Source organism: Gekko japonicus, unplaced genomic scaffold (genome assembly GCF_001447785.1).
Source record: "Gekko japonicus isolate JY-2015 unplaced genomic scaffold, Gekko_japonicus_V1.1 scaffold1642, whole genome shotgun sequence".
In the NCBI taxonomy this organism is placed as follows: Eukaryota; Metazoa; Chordata; class Lepidosauria; order Squamata; family Gekkonidae; genus Gekko; species Gekko japonicus.
The window spans coordinates 43,001-56,790 of record NW_015172604.1 but is presented as its reverse complement, the minus strand read 5'-3'; the positions used below and the strand labels follow the sequence as shown (position 1 = coordinate 56,790).

General features: G+C 49.6%; 1 protein-coding gene across 1 annotated transcript in view; it reads left to right on the top strand.

Annotated features, from left to right (window-relative positions):
* Positions 1 to 13,790, top strand: part of NTNG2 (netrin G2) — a 128,796-nt gene that overhangs the window by 87,981 nt on the left and 27,025 nt on the right. Inside the window, exon 4 of the mRNA XM_015421594.1 lies at positions 2,492 to 2,512. Within this exon, the coding sequence (XP_015277080.1) occupies positions 2,492 to 2,512 (21 nt within the window). The remainder of the gene's footprint in view (positions 1 to 2,491; positions 2,513 to 13,790) is intronic.

Below are 13,790 nucleotides of genomic sequence, written 5' to 3'. Positions count from 1 at the left end.
CCCTTTTTCAAAGATGGCCCGAGACACTCCCTCCCAGATGTTCAGAGGATGGTCTTCACATCTGGGATAACGGTGGCCTCCTGATAGGAAAACCGATCAGGCTTTCCTAGGGAAAGCGACTCCCTGTGCTCCCAGGCCAGCCATTCTATCAAGGCTCTTGCTGATTTTCAACAGGCTTTTCAACTCTTTTTCCTCCTCCTGGACAACATCCAGAGGAGTAACCATGTTAAAGCAAAAAGAGTCTTGTGGTGCCTTTAATGGCTAACAGATTTATTGTGGTATAAAGTTGCACCAATCAGAGCCTGCTTACAGCTGATGAAGCTGGCCCTTGTCCACAGAAAGTTTTGGCTGCAATAAATCTGCTTGCCTTCAAGGGACCACAAGGTTCTGCTTTGTTGCTTCCCCTTCTCAGTGGAGGGGGACAGTTCTGCCCATGGGACCCGGACCACTGTGGCTTTTCAGGGACACTTTGAATGGGATGGAACAGTCAAAACATGGTCCCAGCCTTCAAAGGGAGTGCCTGAAGCGTCCCCCTAAGATAGTCTTTCCCCGCCACTCTTTCTGTCCCTCCATTTGAAAGATTTATATGCTTTAGGCCCGATCAAAGCTGAAATCGAGGCTCCAAAGGCCATGACAGGAATGTTTTGTTTCTGCCAAGAATGGGAGACAAGCTGACTCTTTGAAAGGGAACGGGATTGTCAGCTACCACCGAGCGCCTGCGGTCCTTCAAAGGCTTCATTGAGGGCCTTTTGGTTCTGACAGCCGCAGCGACATGCTGTTCGCCTAGGCCTGACAGCCGCAGCGACATGCTGTTCGCCGGCTCGCCTCCTTTTCCATGACATTTGCATTTTGCACTCGTAATATCAGGCCCAAATGCCCTGGGTAGAGCTAGGCTCTGCAGCTCCCTGTGGCTAGAATGCCCCGGAGAAGGACTGCACTCTTGTAGCTCTCATGGTTAACGTAGAAGAATGAGTTGCGTCTCTTATGATCCCTTGGGCGCTGCCAGGGAAGATCAGATGCGGCAGGCAAGGTGTCTGGTGTGCCCTGAGATGAGCAATCCCTGATCAATTCCAAAGGAACTCAGATGCCCCAGTTTGAAAACCAATGTACCTTTACAAGAAAGCCCCTTTGTCTGGGGACCCAGGCACCTTCCCATTGCGCAGCTGCGGGTTACGAATTGCCTGCCTTCTGTCCCGACCTGGGAGACTGTCTTCTCAGCATGAACACAGGACATTTATGAATATGGTTTTGAGGGTGGAAGGCAGGGAGGAGGGAGCATCGTCTCTTGAAAGGTCCAGAGCCGGGGTCCCCAACCTTTTAGAGCCTGCAGGCACATTTGGAGTTTTGAGAGGGGTGGTGAGCTGGAAAGAAGGAACATCTGAAGGGGGAATGGAACCCCACGTTGACTGAGAAAAGCCCCGGGGCTTGCCCGTCCTCCTGATCCTTCAGTGGAAAACCCTTACAGTGGCCCTGCCCACTTTCTGAAATGCTCGATGGGCACCAAGGGAAGTACTGGTGGGCACCATGGCGCCCACAGGCATCACATTAGGGAACCCGGGTCCAGGAGTTAAGGTTGTTAGAGGTGGACCCCAAAGACCTGTGCTTGGGGCTCACTGTTGATATTACAGTGTGGTCCTGATCTCTTGCTCATATCACAGCCTCGGGATATTACTGGACTAGCAGGGAGGGTGGTTCTGAGCACGTACGAGTGAGGTTTGAGCTTTGTTGAACATCCTCTGGTTTCTATTTTCACTTGAAAAGTAGTGATGGGGAGCAACTCCCCCCACAAGCCCTTAATCCCACTGTTTTCCATCCCGTCCGCTAATTCTTTGGTGGCTATTTCCACTGTTTCATTCCAGCCTGAGGCATCTCAGCCAATCTGGGATTTTGCACTAGACACGATGATGTCACAATGCTGTTAGCTAATCAGATTTAGCTATGTGCTAAGGACAAATAAATGAAGCCCATTAGAATGAAAGCAATGCTTCTTATCCTGGTTGCCCAGGGAATCGCGGCCAGTTAGGGAGCACTCTTAAGAACGGAGTTGCTTTTCTGCCCTTCCATAACGATCCCTGAAAGGTCACCGGATCTGAGGTGGGGTTACTTTTGATTCCGATAAAAGTTTTGCACAAATCTGTCCTCCTGTAATTTTAGCTCAGCACTACTAAGAGTTGTACGGGATTTCATTGTGTACCAGAAGTGCAACTTATTAAGGTGTTATGCCAGAGCCTCCAGAAATATTTGACCCCGCTCAGACAGAGGGCCCTGGCAAGAGAACACTAATAAGTTAGGTCATCAGTGGGCCGATCTCTGCAGGTCACGGCAGGTGACTTGGACCCGAAACCCCGTGCTCTCTAGCCACCTCTTGGCAGTTGTCCTGCGCTGGCTGTTTTGACACCTGCCCACTTCCTGTTAATTAGCACGGTGCCCTTCTTTGTATTTGCTGACCCTCTTATTTTTTTCCCTCTCCTCTCTTCTCCTTTCCTTCCAGGTGCTGCTCCGAACTTTGGCAGTAAGTAAAAATGTAACTTGAAAAGCTGGTATTTGACGTGCTTGGTGCATGGTCTCTGCACACGTCCCTCGACGGGGAAAAGAATGGCTGTTTTCTCTGTCTATTAGCATCTCTCAGGCCATAACTCCGCTCCTCTAATTGTGCCTCATTTTCCGTCCCGTCAAAGAACCATCTTTGACTTCAGTAACCTCATTGTCTCTGTCGCTCTGGCTTGGCTTTTCCCCCCATGAGGTTTGTTAGAACAGCAGCAGGAAAGGAAATGAAAGGCTCTTCAAAAACTCCAATGAATACTGTGAACTTTTCCCCCCAGTATCAGAGGCAGTACATTAAACCATCATTGTGAGAGAAAGAGTTTTGGATCTCTCAGCTGCAAGGTTTAGTCCCCGTTACTTTAGTTAGACTAGAGTGCCGTTTAAAAATAAATCTGTTTTGGGACATTTCCTTGGAGCATTTATTAGAAAAAACATTGTTTACATTTCTTGATTGGTTTATTTAATTCATTTATAACCCACCTTTCTTCCCAGTGGGGACCTAACATAGCTTCTGTCATTCTCCTCTCCTTCATTTTATCCTCACAACAACCCTGTGAGGTAGGTTAGGCTGAGAGAGTGACTGCCCCAAGGTCATCCAGTGACCTTCCATGCCACGAGTGGGGATTCGAACCTGGGTCCCCGTTACTTTAGTAGTCTTGACACTCTTAACCACTACAACACACAAATGAGGGTCTCAAGACCATGGGGCTTCGGGTAAGAGGATACATCCTTCAACCAGGTCTTTGTGTGTGTGTGTGCTATAATTCCACAGGAGTGCAAGAAAGGCACAGAATGTAGCCTTGGCCACAGAATCTGGTTTTTGGACAATCTCTTCTTTCATTTTTAAAAGGCAAGTTTCTGGCCCTTAATAGTTCAAGGTGTTTTGTGAAATCTTAGGTGGGTGATTTTCATTGGCTGGAGACGGGGATCGGTGCTCTCCAGAGTTCCTGGCCCCTCCCCTTCCATAGCAAAATCCAAATAAATTACACAAGAATGTAAAACTTACAGAATCTGGCATGCAACAAGGGAGAAAAATGTTCAGACTTGCCCCATTTATACAGATGCCCTCTTTCCCCTTGTGGTGAAAGGTCATCCGCTGCATCTACACAACCACAAAATCAAGATTGGACTTGGATGTGTTTGCACAGACACTCTCCCCAAAAGCAGATTACTCCAGTGGTAACTTTGGCCTGCGTCACTGGCACCGTGGCCAGCTCAGTCTACTCCTCACAGCGTTGGCTGGGCAGTCTGCAAAGTCGTGTGCTGAATCCTGCAACCCGGTGCGAAATAAACCGATGTTTCAATTTGTACCTCAAGGCAACCTTGGAAGGCTCCACACAGGTTGCCCACCCCAGTTTGCAAGCAAAAGCAGCAGTACTGGGAGATCTTGTCTCTGCTGGTGCTGAGGGTGTGGGTGGTGCAAACACACCCTGAGATCCATTCCTGGAAGGAAAACGAAGCGGCGAAGAAGTGCTGCATCTCGAAAACCTCAGTATTGCCTTGACAGTAGGCACCGAGGCAGCCTTACTGTGAGGTCATTGTGAGGCCGCTGCCTCAAGAGGGAGAGTTGACCTAGTCCACGGGAAAGCTCTCCTGTACACGACAGGCCCTGTTCAGACGAGACTGCTGCAGGAGAGTTTCTTGATGGATGGCACCTCGTATTCACCACCTGGGAAACTGAGGGTGCCCTCTGGATTTTTGCACTGAGGCTTATACATGGTGGCAGCGGCTCCTTCTTCTCCCAGGAAGACCAGAGGGGGGGGGGAATGAAGCATTACAAATGAGCAAAGCAGGCAGCAGTGGGCTTCCCAGCACGGGAAGCTACTGGGGGGAAATAACACTCCGACGCCGTTTGAACGGCCGTTTTAGAATTTGCCTTAAAACTAAAAGGCCATATTTAGTGATGTGAGCGGGAGAAATATTTTGCTGGGATGCCGTGAGGGTTCAGTGCAATGATCTTGTGTTTCTGCTGCCATTGCAAAAACAAAACCGACAGAAACAAAAAAAAACCCCACGTAGTTCATTAAGCAGCATCAATTCGCTCCCCTTGTTAGAAGCTCCGCCGAGGCTCCAACCATATCAGCCAGGATTTTGCGTCCTCCTGTGTACGACCTATTACAGAGGGGATAACAGAGACGTGGTTGGGATCTAAGGAAACAAGTCACTGCACAGGAACTTGTCAGGAGTGGGATGGGTTTTGTCCGCACTTCCGAGAGAGTCCAGAGGTATACGTCGAGGTGAGGAGGAGGCAGCCGGAAACAAAAGGCTATGGATGACCTTGTGTCTCTGATCCCACATGGCTGGTTTCCTGACTTTCTCATTTCCCCGCCTTTTCCCTGGCATTTTACAAAGTCTTTCTCCTTGAAGTTTTGACACTTACTTTAATGGTGGGCATCTCTGAGCCAGCACCAGTGCCAAGGGAATGAAACGGAAGTGAGCCATACTAAGCGAAAAGAGGAAAGTCACCCTTAGGGTCCATATTGCTCCACCCTGCCCCTTGACCACCGGTTTTAGTCCATTATTCCCAGCCGTTGTCTGCCCTGCTCGAGCTGACTGCCTTGTTTGGATGAGAGCCGCTATCCAAAGGAGCTGCTGTGGTCAGCCAGTGCTCCGGTTTGCACAGGCTCCTCAGTGCAGTTCAGTGCCAAGCATGGGTGCGTCTGAGTTTTTGCGTGTGCATGGGCCCTCTAGACCAGTGTTTCCCAACCTGTGGGTCACTATACCTCTGTCAGTTGCAGGCCAACCTTTCCTAATGGCAGTTCTCTTGCCTAGAGGTGAACTCCCACTTGCTTGGGGTTCTTAGTAGGGGCAGCTGCACTCTTTGTGTGATATTTGTTGGTTTCTCAGAACATAGATGGGGGCCGAGGTCATCGTTTGCCTGGGACCCCACAAAACCTTGGGCCAGTCCTGGGTAGAGTAAATTTGGACACGTGGGTCACTATACCAAAAAAGGTTGGGAACCATCACTCTGGACTAGATCAGGGTGCAAAACAGGGGATTTGTTAGACGACTGTTGGAGTCCCACATAGGTAACAAAGCACACAGTTCGATTGCGTGGCTGTGGGCCGTGTTCACAAATGACATGGATTGGAGGGTTCCTTGCCAGATTTTGCTCACTTTCTTGCCAAATGGGTCATAACTAATGCTCAGCTTGTGTGATACTTGGGCGTTGAAAGGGGAGTTTGTGTGTGCGGCAAACATTTGTTTCATGTAACCTTCCAGGCTGTTTTAAATGCCTTTAAACAGGACAGGGCACATCTCTACTACACATGTATAGTGTTTTGGAACTATTGACCTGTCATAGCTGCCTCCCTTCCCCAAGAATTGTGGGGATTATAGTTTTGTTAGAGATTCCTGCCATTCTCCAGATTGGGAGATAGGATTACTATTTAACTGAAACCCACAGAACGAATTTAGAGTCCAGTGGCACCATTAAGACCAACAAAGGTTGATGGAACTCCATCAACCTGACAAATGAATAAACCTTGGTTGGTCTTAAAGGTGCCACTGGACTCTAAATTTGTTCTACTGCTTCAGACCAACAGAGCTGACCACCTGAAACCCGTAGTATCTCTGTGCTCTGGCATACAAGAGGGCTGCCGCCGTGCTTCTTCTGGTGTGGTGGAGGTATCAAACACTTCATCTGAACACTTTATTTTATACTGATCCCTTTCTAATGGCCCTGGGGTGCGTGTCTCTCCGCATTGCTTGCCCTTACAGGAGTCAGCCCATAATCCACGCTTTATTGCCAACACATGGAGCTGTTCATTACACAGAGAATGACATGATTTTCTGTAGCAGCCGGAAAGATTTGTAGTAAATGTCTCCGCTGAACACTGTACACAGAACAGGTGACCAATTAGCTTAGAAATACAAGCAGTACCCTCTGCTCCCCTGGAAGTAACTCCTCTAAAATGGTCTCTGTCTTGTTTCATGTTACGTTTAACTGATGTCGTCGTGGCCCCACGGTCATAAGCAGTAAAGGATTAACTAAGTAAGTAATTGGGGAAGCAGTCCCCAAGAGCGGTATCCTGTAGTTCCTTTTCTTTATCCTGCCTACATTTTTATTCATATTTATTTTGCTTGTTTCTTGTTAGCCTATGAGCGACCAAAGCGGGTTACTACCCCAAAAGCCACTACCACCGCAATGCCCCAAACCACTACAACCACCACCACTACCACCCCCTCCCTTATCAACAAAGCCGCCAACAACGCACTGGCCAGAAATCGGCAGCCAGGTGGGTGCCAAGCTGTAGACCGCAAGGCACGACCCTCCCTTACTTGCGCGGATAGCTCCGTTAGAACCCGGTCTTGCTGGCAGATTTCCCCCTTCCTGCCCTCCAGTAGCTTTTGTGTCCTGCTGTGGTTCATTAAGTAGCGGCGATCATCTCCTTGAAGGGAAACTCTGGCTTGCCTCTTGACCTGTCTTGGAGGAGTGGCTCGGGGACATGGATAAAAATCACACGGCTTAGGCCCAGGTCCTCCCATTCGTCAGCAAATATCTTTTGTTTGTTTCCAGACCTAATTAATTCAGAGAAGGGCATTGGGACAGCACGCATTAATAATGCACTGCTTCTTTCCTTCAGTGCAGCGGCTGTGGGAGCTTTGGGGGAGGGGGTCTCTTTAAGGAAGTGGATGCTCTGATGTTGTTATTGCCATGTGGAGGAGGGGACCGTGGAAGACCACCCCACAAGAATACTCCAAATATCTGAAGAGCATTGAACGCAGTCTCTGTCCGGTGCATTGAATGTAATCTCTGTCCAGCAGCCTTTCCATCTGTGTCCTGAGAAGCCCTGGAGTTCTTCTGAAGTTCTCCAGACCAGAGCAGGAATGGCAGGCAGGCTGTGTGACCTGAAAGATGGCATGCCCATCTCTACCTACTTCACCTGGCAGTAGTGGGCACCTGTGGGGGAGGGCTGTCTTTGTATTGCTGGGTGTGTTCTTTGGTTGGTAAAGGGAATTTGCAAGATGGGGCCTGCCAGCCCAGCCAGTGCTCTGTGCAGATTGCAGGGCCCGTTCCCGGGCTGAACCATCCAAGTGACTGCATGGCAGGGCACACTGAGAAGGACAGGGCCTCTGCTGGCTCCCAGCCGTTAGCTGCAAGGAAGACGTACCATTATCCCCCCACCCCCGGACATGCACTGTCAGTGGCCAGGTCCAAGGCAAGCTTACTGCAGTGATTAGTGTGGAGCTGGCCATCAGTGGATGAAGATCTCCCGGAATTGCAGCTGATCTCTAGATGACAGAGGTAGATTCCTCTGGAGAAAATGGCTGCTTTGGAGGGTAGACTCTATGGCATTATAACCCCACTGAGGTCCCGGACCCTGCTTTCCCCAGGCACCACTCAGCCTTCAGGAATTCACCATCGATCTCCTGTGTAGTCCCACATGGGGAGTGCGCATGAGCAGGCCTGCCATCAGATCGGTTTTACAGCCGAGAGCCTCCAGGGGGCGCTACATGATGGAGTGGAGTCTTGTTCCCGCCCAGGGGCCACGTGATCCTGCACAGCAGTGCCCCCACCCTCAGTTCCTCTTTTGCTGCCAAAGGAGTAGGCCGTGTCTTCTAGAGTCTCCAGCCTTTTCCTTTTGTGTCGGTGAAGAATTTGCTCCAAATTCATTGGAACATCATCAGCTTCGGAGTTTGTCTCTCCATGGCTCAAAAAAGCCCTCTTCAAGATATGCTCCCATGGTGGGGTGCAAAGATGGCCCAAACTGACAAGAAAGCTTATACAAGAAAGCTTGAAAGCTTATGCCCAGGATTAAACTTTTGTTGGTCTTAAAGATGCCACCAGACTCAGACTTTGTTTTGCTGCTTCAGACCAACATGGCTACCCACCTGAATCTATACTCTGGAGTAGTATTTATTATTTATTGATTTACTAAATTGATATCTGACTTCTCCCCAGTGAGTGCCCCAAGCGCCTTCAACATTCTCCCCTCGGCCATTCCGTCCTCACAATAACCCCATGAGGTGGGCTGCACGGAGCATGTGTGACTGACCCACGCTCACCAGCAAACTTCAGTGGCTAAGTGGGGATATGAATCTGGGTCTCTCAGATCCTTGTCTGACATTCTACTTGCCGCCTAGCATTGGCTGTTGTGCAGCACACAGCAGCTCCATAGCAGGGATTCTGTAGGTGAAAAGCCAACGTGGAAGGCAGAACTTCTGAAACTTCCGTAGAACATTTGAAGTATATCCCAAAGTCCAGTCCAGCACTTGACTTGCAATGGGGGAATGTGTAGATCTTCAGCGGCCTGGCTAACATCTCGTGAATAAATACAGACTCGTGGGAGTTCCATCTTTATGTGAGACAGAAGTAGCCGTTGTGTGATCACTGCAAAAGAGGGATCTCATGATCTCTGTAACTTTCCAAGAGCTCCGTGAGGTTTGGTCATGGGGGATTGAGTCCGGCATATGTACTTTCCCTGTCTCATGAGTGACATTTGAACCAAGAGCGCCCAGGCTCATAGCTTATACGCTTAGCCATTTACAGTAGCAGTGTTCAAGCCTCTGTAATCAGAATTAATGACATCTTCCTCCTCCTCCTTACTTTGGGGGCCCGATTTCACATCAAGGTGGAAACCAGACAAAGGAGAAGGTAAAAATCATAGCGTTTTTAAGTCCGGGCACAGCCCATCTTCAGTCAGATGTGCATAACTTGAGATACACCAGGCTGAATCCAGGCCCCCAGCCATGTACGGTGGCCCACTGGGGACCTGCCTGCCTCAGACAGCAAGAAGCAGAGTGGTTATCAAACACCTGGCAGATCACAGCGTACGGCTGGTGGGTCTCAAGGTGGGTTAGCTGGCCCTTGGCCTGATTGCAGCGCCGGCATAGCCTCGGGCATCTCAGATTCACTGTTCATCAAATGGAAATTTGACAAATTTACCCTTCTGTCCTGAAATATATATTCCCATCATGCACACAGCAGGCATTTCTATTCCTGCCTGGGATTTGCCAGTAACATTGAAGCGTGGATTGTATGCTCAGGGTGCACTCCAAGGCTGATGTGATTTCTATCCATGTTTGCATCTTGCAGAAATCGTTTTTGCTGCTCAAGGTCTGTAATGTGCAGCCACTGTGCTTTGTACCCATGCCTCACGGGCAGAGGTGGTGAATCGCAGTCTTGCCTTCTGTGAGTGTTGGGGCAACTAGAAGCTTTTAAATGGGGTAATAGCTGTCGAAAACAAATAATGCCCCTCCCCGACTTTTCACCTACTTTTGGCGCCTGTATCTAAATCTGGGCATTTCCCCAGTAAGAGCTGTCCATCTTTGTAGATGCTGGAGTGTCAGTTTACTCCCTGGCTTTTCATGTGCCTTCTTAGCTGGTTTCTAGGACAGAATTTGAACATGAACATGTAAGACAGATCTTTTGTGGTGATGAGCAGTGTTCCCTCTAAGCTGAGTTAGTGTGAGCGAGCACACAGTTTTTTAGCCTCCGGCTTAGCTTTTTGTCTTAGCTCAGGAAGGGATGGCTCCAGAGCAAACTCATTTATGCAGCAGCCAGATTGCTTGCTCACAACTTTCATGCCAGTAGCTCACAAAGTATAATTTCTGCTCACAGGACTCCACCGCTTAGAGGGAGCATTGGTGATGAGTAGGAGAGCCACTGGTGAAAGAACCTGTGGTTAAACTGCATGCCTTTTTAGCCCTATTAATCGTCAGTTAAATTTAAATAGAGGGTAGGTATTGCCCAAGCGTTCCTGAAATACTCATGGAAATGGAGGATAATGTATAGTTTAATAAACTGGGGCTGTAGTCTTATGCACATGTACTTGGGAGTAGGTCTGATGGAATCCTTTGATGTTTAGTTCCAATTAACCATGCATGATTCATATAGATGTGAGCAAGTTTTGGCCCAATTGGTTTCAGTGGGAGAGATTCAAGCAAAGACTTAACCTTCTGCATTGAAACGGATGAAACTTAAAAAGTGAGTCAGGTTTTTCTGGCTCATTCATGAGTGGAGAAGAAAGGAAAGTGCCATCAAGTTGCAGGTGACTTAGGGCAGTCCCATAAGGGCTTTCAAGGCAAGACAAGTTCAGAGGCGGTTTGCCATTGCCTGCCTCTGCATAGGGACCCTGGACTTCCTCGGTGGTCTCCCATCCAAGTACTGACCAGGGCTGACCCTACTTAGCTTCTGAAGCCGCGGCGGGGGATCCGTGCGTCTTCACAGGATCCCTGCCGCGGGGGACAGCGATACACGTTGCACCGCCGTCGCCAGGATGTGACGCTACGTCACATCCTGGTGACGGCGTTGCAATGCGTATCGCTGTCCCCCGCGGCAGGGATCCTGTGAAGACGCACGGATCCCCCGCCGCGGCTTGGCAGCCCTCGAAGGTTGGGTTTGATATTTTATTTTTCAGTCGCTATGACAGTAACAAATCACAACCAAAAGAACCTCAAGAAATAAAGTAGCTGCCCTTAATCCCTACTAGTTTAATCTGGTTGACTAATTGTCTAGGGTTCCCAACATGCCTGGAGACGTGTGTTCTTGTCCCTTTAGTACAGCCTTTATGTGGAGAAACGGGCAGTTGAAGCTTTTCATGGCATGCAGGTAAATAATATCACCCTGGTTAATAAGTCCCCATTAAGCCTCTACTAAAGAGATCAGGTCATTTTTTTTCTCTCCAGGCAGTCGGCAGTCCCATACTTGACCCCACCAGTTAACCAACCAAAACAGCTGATAAATTTATTGAGCAGTCGGCCCTGTTAACCGATCCAAGCTTGCCGCCGTGCTAATGACACGAGGCTTCCTGCAACCAACTATCGTGCTTCGAATCTCCTCTGAAGGGAGCAGTTAGGCTTTTCCTAGGAAAATGTTTCAGATTCTGTCGAGAAGCTGTTGACTGCCTTTTTAACGTCTCTGCGTGTGATTCTTTTGTACCTTCTTGAGCAGCCAGTGCTGGGCAGCCTGACGAACTTCCTGCTTCTGGGAAAACAGGTATTTTAAAGCGAGACGTCCATTTCTGTTTTCTTAACTTGTGCTTTCTTTTCTGCATAACTATCCCAAATCAGTTACCCAGAGGCAAAGACGGATGATATCAGCTGCCGTTGCTCAGGCCGGCTTAAGGGTCTACCCTTTAACAGTTAGACTCGAGCCAAACATGTAGTTATTTGTTAGCAGGAAATTCTTATCCACAGAGTCCATTACTGCATGGGTGATTTGGCCTGGGTTCGATGCTGTTGGAAAGTTGGGGTTTTCCTGCTTCACCGCAACATCAAGGATGCATTCCTGAACCTTCCAGGATTTCCCCAGCTTTCCCGCCTGATCTTTTGCAAACCAGATTTGTGGCAAAGCTTTGGGAAAGTTTTTAGGAAAGGCTGGATGGCTACCTGTCCATGGGGAGTTCAGTTTTCCTGGTCCTGCACACTGGCGGCCATTTTCCCTGCCCCTATCCCCATGCCAGCTATTTCCTCCCCCCCCCCTCAATGTCACAGGGGGCCGTTTTTAAAAACCGACAATCGAATACTGTTACAGTGTTATAGCAATCTAACAGTCCATGTATGAGGTTCTCTGAATTTCCACCTTTCATTTAAAAACAAAAAGTAAGTTTCTAATCCCTTTCATTGCAGAGATATAAGGGGAAAGGTATACCTCTGCGATGAAAGAGGTTTGAGACTTTTTAAAATGAAAGCTGGGAATTCAGAGAACCTGATACACAGATTGTTAGATTGCTAAAACATTATAACAATATTCAGTGGGGTGAGGGAATGGTCGCTACTGTGAATTGTGGCAGGGACCCTGGAGGGAAATCTGCCAGGCGGGAGCCTCATTGCTGCTGCACTGTATGAGCGGCCGCAGCGTCAGTGAGGAAACTACAGAAGCCTGTACACCTGAGTCTTGTCAGAACAGCACATGGGATAGGAGGGGAATCTAGAAAACCTCAGTGGGACAAATAACAGTACCTCTCAAGGGGGTTGAAACAAGAAAGATTCCTTGGGAGGGGTGGAACCCAGGGCAGTTAAACTGTCCCAAGGTTTTAGCGCTAACAGAACAAACAATGAGTTTCCCCAGTATCTTCTCTTTCAAAACCACAGGAGGCAGAGTCCAAGCAGAAGGATTGTTCCAGGGGTCCAAGGACTTGTTGACCCTCAAGCAGGGCTTGTCCTTGCCAGGGTCTGAACTGAAGACAGCCTGTGGGTCAGACAAAGGATGACTTTGGCAGTCCCGTCTGTTAGTTCATCTGGCACAGCTTAAATGGACAAGACCTGTTTTTTACATCAAACCATCTCCTTACTAGGGATGGGCACAGACTGGACCATGGGCCTAATTTTTCCGTGGACCAGGGCCCAGTTCGAGGTCTATGGGCCCAGTCTGTGCCCACATGGACCTCCACGACTGTCCCAGGAGGCTTGTTAGGTCCATGTTGGTCTGTATTGGCAAGGCTTGTGAAAGTGCATGAAGTCGCCTCTCGGCCTTCACTCATGCGCCATGCAGCTTTGCGCAAAAAAAAAAGCATTCTCTTTTAATGTCTTTGTAAGAGCCAAACGGACCATGACCCACTCTGTTAAACATGGAGGTTCGTGGTCTGGGGGTCCGTAAACCCCATGAACCTCCGAACCTCAGCGTACCACCCTTTTTCTGGACTGTGCCCATCCCTGCACCTTACCTCTTCCCACTGATTTCCACAGCTTCGAGTCCTTTCTGCTCCGGCCTGCCTCATGTCCCATATTGGAGCCAGGCTGGGGGAAATGCCTGCCAGCCACACAGGCGGGGAGGTCAGGCTGTGTGTTTATATTGATTTGTTCCCACCCATCCTCCAGTGAACCCAGGTGTGGTTGCCAACCTCCAGGTGGGGCCTGGAGATCTCCTGGAATCACAACTGATCTCCAGACTACAGATAACAGGTCCTGTGGAGAAAATGGCTGCTTTGGAGGGTGGACTCCGTGGCATTGTAACCTGCTGAGGTCCCTGTCCATCCCCAGGCTCCATCCTCAAACCTCCAGGAGTCCCCCAGCCTAGATCTGGCAACCCAGTCTTCACATGGTGTTCATCAGAGGTCATTTCGGGGGGGATCGCGAGGGATCGCAGTTCCCCCGGGTGAGGTACAGGGGGTGGGGCACATGACGAAGCCCCGCCCCCTGCTTCTGGCCGCCCCGCTTCCGGCCCTCATTCAGCCAGGAGGAGGCAGGAGAAGAGGGAGGGTAAGTTGCTTCCTCCCTGCCTCTCCCCACCCCTGCCTGCCTGGGGCCAGGGAGGGCCTTCGCGGGGCGTCCTTGCACTCCCGGCGGCCGTGCCAGTGCAC